A 12616-nucleotide genomic window follows, 5' to 3' on the forward strand; every position below is an offset into this window, starting at 1 on the left:
TTCATGGCTGTAAAATATTCCAGTGGTACTGTAGTGCGGGTAATATTATGTATAAGCCCTTTCCCTGTGGTTGAATGATGAGGTTTTCTCACGGTTGCAGTTAGCTGTGGCAATGTACGTAATCTCTGTGGTTCTCTGATGCTTTAATCGGGCTAGATTTCTGGTATGAAAGAGACCAGGAGAATGGGTGTTCCCCAGGTTCTTGATTCTTCCTGCCAAACTGATGGTCAGAAAAACTGAACCAATACAACGTGAAGCTGTCTCTACCCTTGTAGCCTTCTCCAAAAAGAGAACAAATCCTTATGGATTGGATACCCCCAAATTCATACCTTCTAATATTTTCCTTTAATTGCTCCCACAATCAAATATTTTTCAAGAAATGTTGACCATTTTTATTTTTGTGTAAAAATGTCTTCTTGTGCTTTGTACATTTTTTGACATACTTGTGTTTTCAGTATGAAATTTATGAATGTCTATGTTATTTACTTCATGTACTTCAAAACATAAAGCCAATGCTGTAATTATTTTCCCTTGGGGCTTGTCCCCTTGTGCTTATGCTTAAGGAGGTCTTCCCTACCAGAAACGAGACAAGGGAAAAAAAAAAAAAGAGCGAGACCTAGGCTTCTAATCAGAAGACATAGGTTTCAATCTTACTGTTTAATCTTAGTAGGTACGTGACCTTGAGCAAGCGGCTGAGTTTCAAAGCTATACCAAAGTTAACTAATGTGAAGCTGCCTATGTTTCTATGTGTCAGTCTCTACATTCTAAGATTTTCTAACCGTGCACACCCATCAGTTCCACTCCTGGACAACAAGGACCAGATAGGAGGAAGGATACGCCAGGAAAAGACAAGAAAGCATGAAGACAAGCCTGATACTGGGGCACATGGTGTCAGAGAAGGACATTTCCACCCATTCTGTCTGTAACAGACAGAGAAACGTCCACTAAAGAGAACCAGTGGTGACATCATCATGAAAGAAAATCCCACGTCATTCTTCAAGGCCAACCTACCTTCCAGCGGCCATATCTGTCAGCCAGGAGGCCAAAGAGGATGCTGAACACCATGTAGCCAAAAAACACCATCTGGAGGTGGAGTGAGAAAAAAATTATCCTGTAGGCAGTCTTTCTAGAATACACTGATGAGCTGCATTTCCCATTCATTCATCTTCATGAAAAGTCAAATGGAAAGGGGAAAGGGTGGAGAGCAGCTTTTCACAAAGCTCTCCCACCTCCATTTTCCACAGTCTGGGCTTCAGAGGCTGATGTTTCCCATCGATGCCCGCCCCACACCCAGAGACGCTGCCCCCCAGTAGAAACAGGGATTGGAGGAACAGGTAGCTGTTTTCCCTCTGATCCAAGATGGTGGCGCTGGTCTCATTCTACTTGGATGTATAGTTGTGCATTTTCATTTTAAGAATAATTTAAAAAAAAAAAAAAGCTCTATTCATTCATGACCTGCCTTATCCCACTTCTAGAAGCAATTTTCCTTTATGTTTTTACAGGTAAACATAAACTTTAAATAAACACCCAAACCAATCATCCATACAGAAACACTCTTCAAAACTAATATAAATCCGTTTCTTTTCCAACCTTGTTCTCACAACGGATTATCCTACGCTGATAAAATTCAAGAACCTGTGTATGATACCAGCATTTTAACTCAGTCTGAGCTGTGATCTGCAGTCTGTGCCTTCGGGCTACTTATTTTTTTCTTTCAAGTAGTTCCAAGCTTCACTTGCTTTCCTTTCTAGTAAGATCTCCGACTGATTGACTCTAGGGTAATCAAAGGAAAGATGTTAGCTTGCATTTCTAAGACTTTTTCAATAAGAGAACTGGTTCTCTCTGCTGCCTGCTTTGCTTTCTCTTTTTTTCCCCCTTTCTTACACTTCATAAGGAAGACTCAAACGTATTTCTTCCACAGAGAACCATAAGAACAAGAAAAAAAAAAAAAACCATCACGTCTATTCTTGAACAACAAAGCCATGCTTTTCTTCTGCACTGTGCTTTCCAGGATAGAAGGGGAGGGGGAAAGAAGCCAGTGCTTTCTAAATGCTGGTCTTGGGACAGATGCTGACCGATCATGAAATCTAATCAGTGCTGAGAAAAACAGTAAAAATAAGGTTAATGTGATATGTTTTGAATAAATCTAAATTTATTAAATATTAAGAGCTCTTGTTATTCTGGAATAATTTTCTTTCTGATTGTTGATATGAACATGCCCCCCTTTTGAGAGATGATGGTAGTCAATGGTAAGATTTTTTACCTCTTTCTTGTCTTCTAATGGCCTTAATTATCATATATATATATATGTATATATATATATTTTTTAATGTAAAACCTATGTCAGCCACTCAATTAAAAAAAATTATTTCAGGGCACCTGGATGGCTCAGTGGATTAAGCGTCCACCTTCCACCTTCCAGTCAGATCATGATCCCAGGGTCCTGGGATTGAGTCCCACATTAGGCTCCATGTTCCACAGGGAGTCTGCTTCTCCCTCAGCCCCTCCACCCCGCCCCCCACTTGTGTTCTCTTTCAAATGAATAAATAAAAGTCTTTCAAAAAATTTTAAAAATCATATCAGTGTGGGTTTTGATTTGAATCTCCTGATGGTTAATGATGATGAACATTTTTTCATGTGTCTGTTAGCCATTTGTATGTCTTCTTTGGATAAGTATCTGTTTCATGTCTTCTGCCCATTTTTTGACATGATTATCTGTTTTGTGTGTGTTGAGTTTGATGAGTTCTTTATAGATCTTGAACATCAGCCCTTTGTCTGTAGTGTCATTTGTGAATATCTTCTCCCATTCCATGGGTTGCCTCTTTGTTTTGTTGACTGCTTCCTTTGCTTGCAGAAGCTTTTGATCTTGATGAAGTCCCAAAAGTTCATTTTCATTTTTGTTTCCTTTGCCTTTGGAGACCTGTCTTGAAAGAAGTTGCTGTGGCCGATGTCAAAGAGGTTACTGCCTGTGTTCTCCTCTAGGATTTGATAGATTCCTGCCTCACACTGAGTGCTTTTATCCATTTCGAGCTTATCTTTGTGAATGGTGTAAGAGAATGGTTGAGTTTCATTTTTCTATACACAGCTGTCCAATTTTCCCAGCACCATTTATTGAAGAGACTGTCTTTTTTCCACTGGATATTTTTTCCTGCTTTGTCAAAGATGATTTGACCATAGAGTTGAGGGTCTGCATCTGGGCTCTCTACTCTGTTCCACTGGTCTATGTGTCTGTTTTTGTGCCAATACCATGCTGTCTTGGTGATCACAGCTTTGTAGTAAAGCTTAAAATCAGGTAATGTGATGCCCCCAGTTTTGCTTTTCTTTTTCAACATTTCCTTAGCAATTCGGGGTCTCTTCTGGTTCCATACAAATTTTAGGATTGTTTGTTCTAGCTCTTTGAAAAATGCCAATGGAATCTTGATTGGGATGGCATTGAACGTATCGATTGCTCTAGGCAGTACAGACATTTTAACAACGTTTCTTCTTCTGATCCATAAGCATGGAATGAATGGTCTTCCATCCTTTTGTGTCTTCCTCAATTTCTTTCATGAGTGTTCTGTAGTTCCTCGAATACAGATCCTTTACCTCTTTGGTTAGGTTTATTCCCAGGTATCTTATGGTTCTTGGTGCTATAGTAAATGGAATCAATTCTCTCATTTCCATTTCTATATTTTCATTGTTAATGTATAAGAAAGCAACTGATTTCTGTACATTGATTCTGTATCCTGCCATGTTACTGAACTGCTGTATGAGTTCTAGTAGTTTGGGGGTGGAGTCTTTTGGGTTTTCCATATAAAGTATCATGTCTCTGTGAAGAGAGAGAGTTTGACTTCTTCTTTGCCAATTTGAGTACCTTTTTTCTTTTTGTTGTCTGATTGCTGTTGCTAGGACTTCTAGTACTATGTTGAACAAGAGTGATGAGAGTGGGCATCCTTGTCGTGTTACTGAATTCAAAGGTAAGGCTGTCAGCTTTTCCCCATTGAAAATGATATTCACTGTGGGTTTTTCATAGATAGATTTTATGAAGTTGAGGAATATTCCCTCTATCCCTATACTTAGAATCGTATTAATCAGGAACGGATGCTGCATCTTGTCCAATGCTTTCTCTGCATCAATTGAGAGGACCATGTGGTTCTTCTCTCTTCTCTTATTATTTGTTCTATTATATTGATGGATTTGCGAATGTTAAACCACATTTGCATCCCATGGATAAATCCCACCTGGTCATGGTGGATAATCTTTTTAACACACTGTTGGATCCTATTAGCTAGGATCTTGTTGAGAATCTTGGTATCCATATTCATCAGGGATATTGGTCTGAAATTCTCCTTTTTCATGGGGTCTTTGCCTGGTTTGGGGATCAGGGTAGTGCTGGCTTCATAAAAAGAGTCTGGAAGTTTTCCTTTTGTTTCTATTTTTTGAAACAGCTTCAGGAGAATAGGTATTATTTCTTCTTTGAATATTTGGTAGAATCCTGCAGGAGATCTGTCAGGTCCTGGGCTCTTGTTTTTGGGGAGGTTTTTGATCACTGCTTCAATCTCATCACTAGATATTGGTCTATTCAGGTTGTCAATTTCTTCCTGATTCAGTTTTGGAAGTTTATAGGTTTCCAGGAAGGCATCCATTTCTTCTAGGTTGCTTAACTTATTGGCATATAACTGTTGACAATATTTTCTGATGATTCTTTCTATTTCCTTGGTGTTAGTTATGGTCTCTCCCTTTTCATTCATAATTTTATTAATTTGGGTACTCTCTCTTTTCTTTTGGGTTAGTTTGGCCAAAGTTTTATCGATCTTATTGATTCTTTCAAAAACCCAGCTTCTAGTTTTGTTGATGTATTCTACTGTATCTCTAGTTTCTATCTCATTGATCTCTGCTCTAATCCTGATTATTTCCCTTCTTGTGTGTGGGGTTCGCTTAATTTATTATTGATTCTCCAATTCTTTAAGGTGTAAAGAGAGCTGGTGTATTCTGGATTTTTCAATTTTTTTGAGGGAGGCTTGGATGGCTATGTATTTCCCCTTTAGGATCGCCTTGCTGTATTCCATGGTTTTTGGATCCAAGTGTCTTCATTCTCATTGGTCTCCATGAATTGTTTAAGTTCTTCTTTGATTTCCTCATTGATCCAAACATTCTTAAGCAAGGTGGTCTTTAGCTTCCAAGTGTTTGAATTCCTTCCAAACTTTTTCTTGTGGTTGAGTTCCAGTTTCAAAGCACTGTGGTCTGAGAATATGCAGGGAATATCTCAGTCTTTTGGTATCAGCTGGCCCTGATTTGTGACCCAGACAGTAAACAACATGTGTTGGAGAGGATGTGGAGAAAGGGGAACCCTCTTACACTATTGGTAGAAATGCAAGTTGGTGCAGCCACTTTGGAAAACAGTGTGGAGATTTCTTAAGAAATTAAAAATAGAGCTACCCTATGACCCTGCAATTGCACTACTGGGTATTTACCCCAAAGATATTGATGTAGTGAAAAGAAGGGCCATCTGTACCCCAATGTTCCTAGCAGCAAAGGCCACAGTCGCCAAACTATGGAAAGAACAAAGATGCCCTTCAACAGATGAATGGACAAAGAAGATATGGTCCAGGGGCGCCTGGGTGGCTCAGTGGGTTAAAGCCTCTGCCTTTGGCTCAGGTCATGATCCCAGGGTCCTGGGATCGAGCCCCTCTTCGGGCTCTCTGCTCAGCAGGGAGCCTGCTTCCCTCTCTCTTTGCCTGCTCTCTGCCTACTTGTGATCTCTCCCTCTCTGTCAAATAAATAAATAAAATTTTTAAAAAAAGGAAAAAGAAGATATGGTGCATATATACAATAGAGTATTGTACCCACCATCAGAATGGATGAATACCCAACTTTTGTATCAGCATGGACAGGACTGGAAGAGTTTATGCTGAGTGAAATAAGTCAAGCAGAGAGAGTCAATTATCATATGGTTACACTTATTTGTGGAGCATAAGGAATAACACAAGGATGTTGGGAGATGGAGAGAAGTGAGTTGGGGGATATCAGAGAGGGAGACGAAGCATGGGGGACTGTGGACTCTGAGAAACCAACTGAGGGTTTTGGAGGGTGGTGGTTGGGTGAGCCCAGTGGTGGGTATTATGGAGGGCACGTATTGCATGGAGCACTGGGTGTGGTACATAAACAGCAATATCTGGAACACTGAAAAGAAATAAAATAAAATGAAATTTTAAAAAAACACCATATGAGTTGGTGAATCTCAAAATGTGGGTACCCCTGAACTGAAGCAATTTTTATTATGGACTTATCAAACTCCCTCCAAGAAGGAAGAAGTAAACTAATTTTTTTTTTCTTTTTGACCTCACTTGAATAAAAAGAAGCAATCACAGACTGCCCAGAGCAGGAAGGAAAGTGGCTCTTTGGATTTAAAATACTTCTGTGTATTGAGATGCTATGTTGGGTTAATGGACTTAATTACACCTGGATTAAGCTTAATTAAATGATTACTAAAAGTGAAGCAAAGAGTCAAATAAGATCAAATTTAAAGTTTACCCTGTTCTTGCCCATAATTGGCAGATGTTTTTATTCTTTCTGGTTTTCTGTCCATTCAGTGTAAATTCATGACTTTCCGAAGGCTGAGCTGTTCATTATCAAGCCTGTCTTGGAGCACAAACCTTGACTCAATGCCTGTGTGAACCCCAAAGCTTATGAATGCTATTCTTGTTTGGAGAATCACACAGAGGTGAAGACATAAACTTTCTCCACCACCACCCCCACCTTCTCTCTGTGTCTCTCCCCACCCCCTTTGGAGGGTCTGCTTTTCCTGCAGGTACTTATTTGTAACATAAAAATTACTCTTCTATTTCTGTTTTCTGCACCACATGAAGTTTGGTTTCTTCAGTGCTCTCAGTCACAGAACGTGAGGGACTGTAGTTCATACACAGTCATCAATGTTAACAACCGCTCAGACCAGCTTGTCCTGAAGGTGGCAAGTGGCACTGGGGTTGGGGAATGGGGTGCCCGGTCAGTGGGAGTTGGTCAAAATATGGCTTCTTGGCTAAATCAGTCTGAGCCCCTCCTGGTGGCAGAGCTGTGGTCGGTGAGTCCCGGGCACAGGTGCCAAAGCTAGATGGGCCTCACAGCCAGGATGACAGACACTAAAGGATGGCAGGCAGCCAGGAACTCAGAACAAGAAACGGGCACATCTGGGGTGACTTGAATTCCCTAGAGAAAAGTCTCCTGAGCCGTGACTCACCCGACAAGGAAGTCACGTTACCGGTAACATCAAGGAGCCTCAGATGCCACCAAGAAACAACATAAACGCAACCGATAAATTTCAGTTGTAAATACAGAAAGTATACCATATGATAATATAGTTTATGGGAGTGACAGATGCAAACACCACAGCTGGATGTCCCGACATCCTCAGGAATAGGGACATCCCCAGGCCCATTGGGGTTTGGTGCCATTATAATTACACGGAATGTTACAGCAGTCATTCTCCTCGTACACAATGGACAAGGAATGCTTTCCAAATTGCAACTGCATTTTAGAGATAGAAAACAATGGAAAATAGCTGAGTCACTTAATTACCAGCCCAGGGAAGGTCTTTAGCTATTTTTATTTATACCTCTTCCCTCTTCTAAAAGTGTTAGAACTTTTTTAAAAAAGGAACAAGGGCAACAAAATTAATAAAGGAATTTTAAAGAGAGAAATGGATGTCAGAAAATAAGCAGGTTGTATGTTTGCTGCTGGGACTGAGTCCAAAACCGGGCTCCACATTTCCTGGCCTCCATGACACAGACAGAAACACAACCAGGCAGATAATATACATTATCTGAGAGGAGAACTCATCAGTTCCTTATGGGAAGAGGAGGTTCCTGGTTCCCAACACAGATGAGAATTCCCAGGTTAAGTTTGCTTAAGGCAGTGAGTGAGAGGTGGTGACAACCTTTTCTCTCTGCCCATAACCCCCAGAAGGCTAGGGGACTGGGGAAAACTTCCAGCATTCTCTATGGCTAGTTTCAGACCATAACTCTCTCTTTTAATGCTTTACCCTCTTTCAAGGCCTCCACCAACTCACTGCCTCCTCCAGCCTTCTCTGCCTACCTGCCTCCCAACACCCCCATCTCAGTGAGGATGTTGGCACCTGGTTTATCGAAGTTCTCTCTGTTAAATTCTGCCTTCATGAAAACCAGCTTCAATCTCCAAGTAAATCAATTCTCCACTCCTCAGCTTGTGTTTCTCTCACCTCCTTGGCTGATGTGACCTCTTAAATGCTTCCAAAACACACTCCCTCCCCACCATATGCCCTCCCACTTTATGACTGCTAACATATCTACCTTCCAATCTCATCTCCCCAGGGCACTTGGAAAGCTGACCGTGTCCCTCTTTAAAGCCCCTTAATGGCTCCCTGACACCCACAGTGTAGCCTCCAACATTTTTAGGCAAGAAGAGTCTCTTTTAAGATTAATAAATAAATAAATAAAGCTTTACCAGAGCTCCGCATGATAGGGAGTGTACTTTAATAACCATTTAATGAGAAATACATAATGACTATGAAGTCAATGGTGTGCCTAAGTGAAATTGATCTTTGTTACATGAATGAATAATTTGGAGAAACTGTCATGTAGATCTGAAACGACTATATGTTGCGTGGTGGGCTTGCACGTGCTGACCGAAGTTGGGGGGCAGGGGCCTACAGTGGTCTCCAGAATGGAGTCCATGCACGGACTCCAAATTGCTTCTGATCCCCACTTGTCTCCCATTGTTCTCTCTTCCTGACTTCCTATTCACGCAACATGGAGCTACTATACTCCCGCCAACACAGGCATGCACACACAGCCTGCTGGCCATTCACTGGTACTTAATAAACACCTTTCAAAAGAATGTTGTAAAAGATCCTTAATTCCACTCTGTAGCAAAACTTGATGTGCACTTCATAAGGTTACTCATAACGATCTTTGAGAAAAGTTGAATGCATTCTGTGAGCGCGATTCAGTGATTTCATAAGTCACTATGGTCCCACTAATTTGCAGTCAGACTCGAACCATAACTAATCCTAAGACTTAAGTTCTACTCTCTCTGATTTGCATTTGTCTCTTCTAGCCTCTTGGTGGGAGCTAGAAAATAAGCAGTTCAAGGTCATGCTCTCTACAGGAAAAGAGATAAATGAGAGAAAGACTACAAATAGTCGTTTCGGCCTTCAAAGCCCATGAGCTTTGGAAGCAACCACCCAAAGAGCGAGGTCACCTTTGGCTCTTAGCCCTGTGGGATGGGGATAGGGGAGCCGGAGCCCTGGGTTTTCAGTTGGTTCATTCAAAACACGGGAAGCAAGCACTCACCGTAGTCACTAACGCCACCTGCCAGTTCTCCAGCTGCCATTCACAGCGGATGACAGGAGACACAACTGCTATTAACATGATCTCCATGGCCTCGACAACCTTAAAGAAAGTGGGAAAACACTGTGTCTTAGTGCTGGTCTCTCATCAGTTCTTCCCATGCGTGCCTGCCATCGTCCTTTTAATCCTAATCTCCTCCTTACCCTCCTCCACTGAGGGAGAACCTATAGCGTACCCACTCAACGCTGTTAGTTGGGTAAAGAAGTGTAGTAGAACTTTGGGTTTCATGGATGCAGTGTTCATGGTTTGAATAATTTGAGAGGATTCCTACGGATGTATGACATCTAATTTTTTGCGATGTTGCTGACCCATGCATTTGCCCTATAGCTCTATGACAGTATTATGTGTTTGTTTATGTTGGGAGAGTCACTTAGGCAGTGGGTGACATGACTAACCACCAGCATCGCCATCAGTCTGGCTCTGTTGCTTCATACTCATCACTGTCAAGGTCTTAGGGCAGAGCCTTTGCAATTGGGATTTGTGAAATAGTCTCTGATCTCAAGAAGCTGAGCTGGAAGGCAAGCTTCGTGAAAACTAGAAGAGAGGAAACAAGCAAGTACAAAACAATGAGTTCATCGCCAGGAAACAAGGTCTATTTGGCAAACCTAGAGTAAGCTGTGACTAAATATTTCTTTCAATAGGAAGTTTGGATATCATCCTCTACCCTATCTTACAACCCACTGTAGCTTAAGTTTATCTCCCAGGGAACGGAAGAAGTAGATGCTAGAAAATAACTGATATTTGTATGGCTTACATATTATAGTACTATGTATAGATTTATAATTCAAAGGTCTGGGATGAAAAAAGTATAGTGGTGTTAGCTACTATTTGGGAATTGGAAAGGTATCACAAAGTCTTGTCTCCTCTTGGAAAGTACTTTTGTCATGTTTAGAGTACAGATAGCTAGTATGCTTTAGCCCAAAAAGTACAATAAATAAGGGACAGTGTGACATCAGAAGGATGTCTCAGTAATATAGAGCAGTTGGGTCAATATTAACCAGGACTCTACTCCTTTAAGTGGTCTTAGGAGGAAATAAGCCAGTAAGGGATAAGACTTTGCCCCACTCTGATATAATAACTTAAGGGGAGAAGGACACAGAGGAGCAGCAGTGTATAAGATTTTAGAACCCTCAGAGAACATTAGGATTCAGGATGTCTGGTCACAGACTGAGGCTGCTTTGCTGCTGTGATGTTATTACATACACCTTGGTCACGTGAGGCCCCCAAACCCAACTATTGTTCTGACTGCCCCTAACCAAGAACCTTAACAGACCATGGCCAGAAGGAGCCATGTCCCTCACTGTCAACACACAGTGAGAACATGTTCTTATGAGAACATCCATCCAATGCAGACCACCCTAAAGCCCAGGGAGGGATTTGGTTACCATACCCAATTAAATAGTTCTGGGGGTAGGTAGAGGCAGGGAGGAGGAAGTCTGGTAAATAACCCTTCCTACCTGATGGGTTGGGAAGAAGTGAAGCAGCTTATAAAACACTTGAAAAAGACCAGAAGATATTTCACAACAACATCAAGTATAAATGTGGAATAGACATACAGTCTCCACGGATGTGGGTCTGGAGATGGACATCAGGAGTTGCCTATACAGAGTTGATACCTACCCTTTGGAAAGGGGGTACAGCAGCACCATCTTTCTAATACAGATCATAACTAATAAAGTTACACTCCTTTTGTATAAGGTGATTTGGTTAATTTGGGAAGGTAAACAAACAAAAAAAATCTACATATTCTTTTCTCTTGCCAGAGGGCTATAAAGGAAGAAAAGACAGGGTTCCCAACATATCTGAAGGTAAAAGATGCAGAGAGTTGAACAGTGTTTAAGTGAAGGGGACCACATAACGAAACCAAACTGGAAACCAAACATGTAAAACAGAAGTGAAGATGTTCTGGTTGAAAGTAGAGGAAAGTTCTGATAAAACCCTCCCCAATCCCCAATTACACCCACTTGCCCCTTGAAATATAGAATCTTAACATTTTGGAGACTAGGTAAGACATTACTTCCTAGATGAAGAAATGTTCTAAATTGAACTGTTGACTATTATAAAAGCAGGACCGGGACGCATCTTTCTTTTCTCTCCATTACTGGACTACCTCCAGAGAGCACAAGGCTTTGGAGTGCTGCATCAGAACTTGCCAAGTGGTTCCTCCAGCTCACATCACTCTTTGTCTCATACTATTTAGCTGAGGGTGAGGGTCAAGGCTCTCTATTATTTACTCATTAGTGTCCTATTGGCTATCTTTACGTCCCGCCTTAAATCATTGTCATGTTGACCACTTTTCTCAGATGTTGCCTTCTGTCTCATTATCAATATCATATTCCTAACATATTCTCACTGCACCTACAACAAAAGGAGGAAGCAGTAGTGGTCTCTTGGGACAGACCCACTGTTGGTCAAAGCCCTGGGATTGAGCTATCACTCTTCTCAAAATAGCTGGTGGTAGATAGCAAACCCTCATAGGTGCCTCCTAAAGGTTCTGTAAATCTGTAATGACAACATGTGTCCCATGCGATTCTTATGCACAAAATATTTGAGGACCAAGTGTTTAATTTTACTTAGAATGATACTAGTTTTCTCCTTCCTTCCCAGAGAAGGAAGAGATTTAAACTGTTTTGTGGTTTTTTTTTAAATGAATATTGAATTCCCAGAACATAAAGACACAGATATGTATTTGCTCATAACCAAACACCTGGCAAAGGTAGATGAAAATTATTTTTGAATTAACCCCCCTCACAGGGGTTAATTCACTTTCACTCCCTTTCACTCTCTTCCCTGAATGGACAGCCCAGAGCTGGAGGTCAGTGGAAGACTCTGCATATCCAATGATGAATTTGATTTAGAGAGGCAAATGATCTCCAAAGAGAACTCACCCCCGTGCTGCCCATGATCAGAAAGAGGGCAATGTGGAAACGTCCAAATCCAATGGTCTCCACGGCATCTTCCACGGTGAATGTCTTTGACTCTAACAAGGAAGGGCAGAGTGAGAGGAAATGCCTCTGTGGGAAGGGAATATATGTGGATGATTTCTCACTAAAAATGAGGAGGAAGATGTTGGGAAACCAATTCATCATTGTAAAAATTAGTAAACACAGGAGGGAATTAAGCAGCAGCTAGAGAGTCCGAGACATCTGTGGTCATCTTACCTTTTGGCTGGGACTCTGGGGTCTCCAGGCTCAACTTCCGGAGGCTAATGACGGTGACCGGCTCGGTTTGTTTGGTCGCCATCTTCTAAATGG

The 12616-nt window shown here is 41.4% G+C and overlaps 1 protein-coding gene across 1 annotated transcript in view; it reads right to left on the bottom strand.

Moving 5' to 3' along the window:
• Window positions 1-12605, bottom strand: part of SVOPL (SVOP like) — a 64433-nt gene extending 51828 nt beyond the window's left edge. The window contains exons 1-4 of the mRNA XM_044246668.1: window positions 12524-12605; window positions 12251-12342; window positions 9306-9404; window positions 1012-1083 (exon numbers count right to left, since the gene is read on the bottom strand). Coding sequence (XP_044102603.1) covers window positions 1012-1083; window positions 9306-9404; window positions 12251-12342; window positions 12524-12605 — 345 coding nt within the window. The remainder of the gene's footprint in view (window positions 1-1011; window positions 1084-9305; window positions 9405-12250; window positions 12343-12523) is intronic.
• Window positions 12606-12616: the final 11 nt, after the last annotated feature.

This window comes from Neovison vison, chromosome 4 (assembly GCF_020171115.1).
Source record: "Neovison vison isolate M4711 chromosome 4, ASM_NN_V1, whole genome shotgun sequence".
Lineage (NCBI taxonomy): Eukaryota > Metazoa > Chordata > Mammalia > Carnivora > Mustelidae > Neogale > Neogale vison.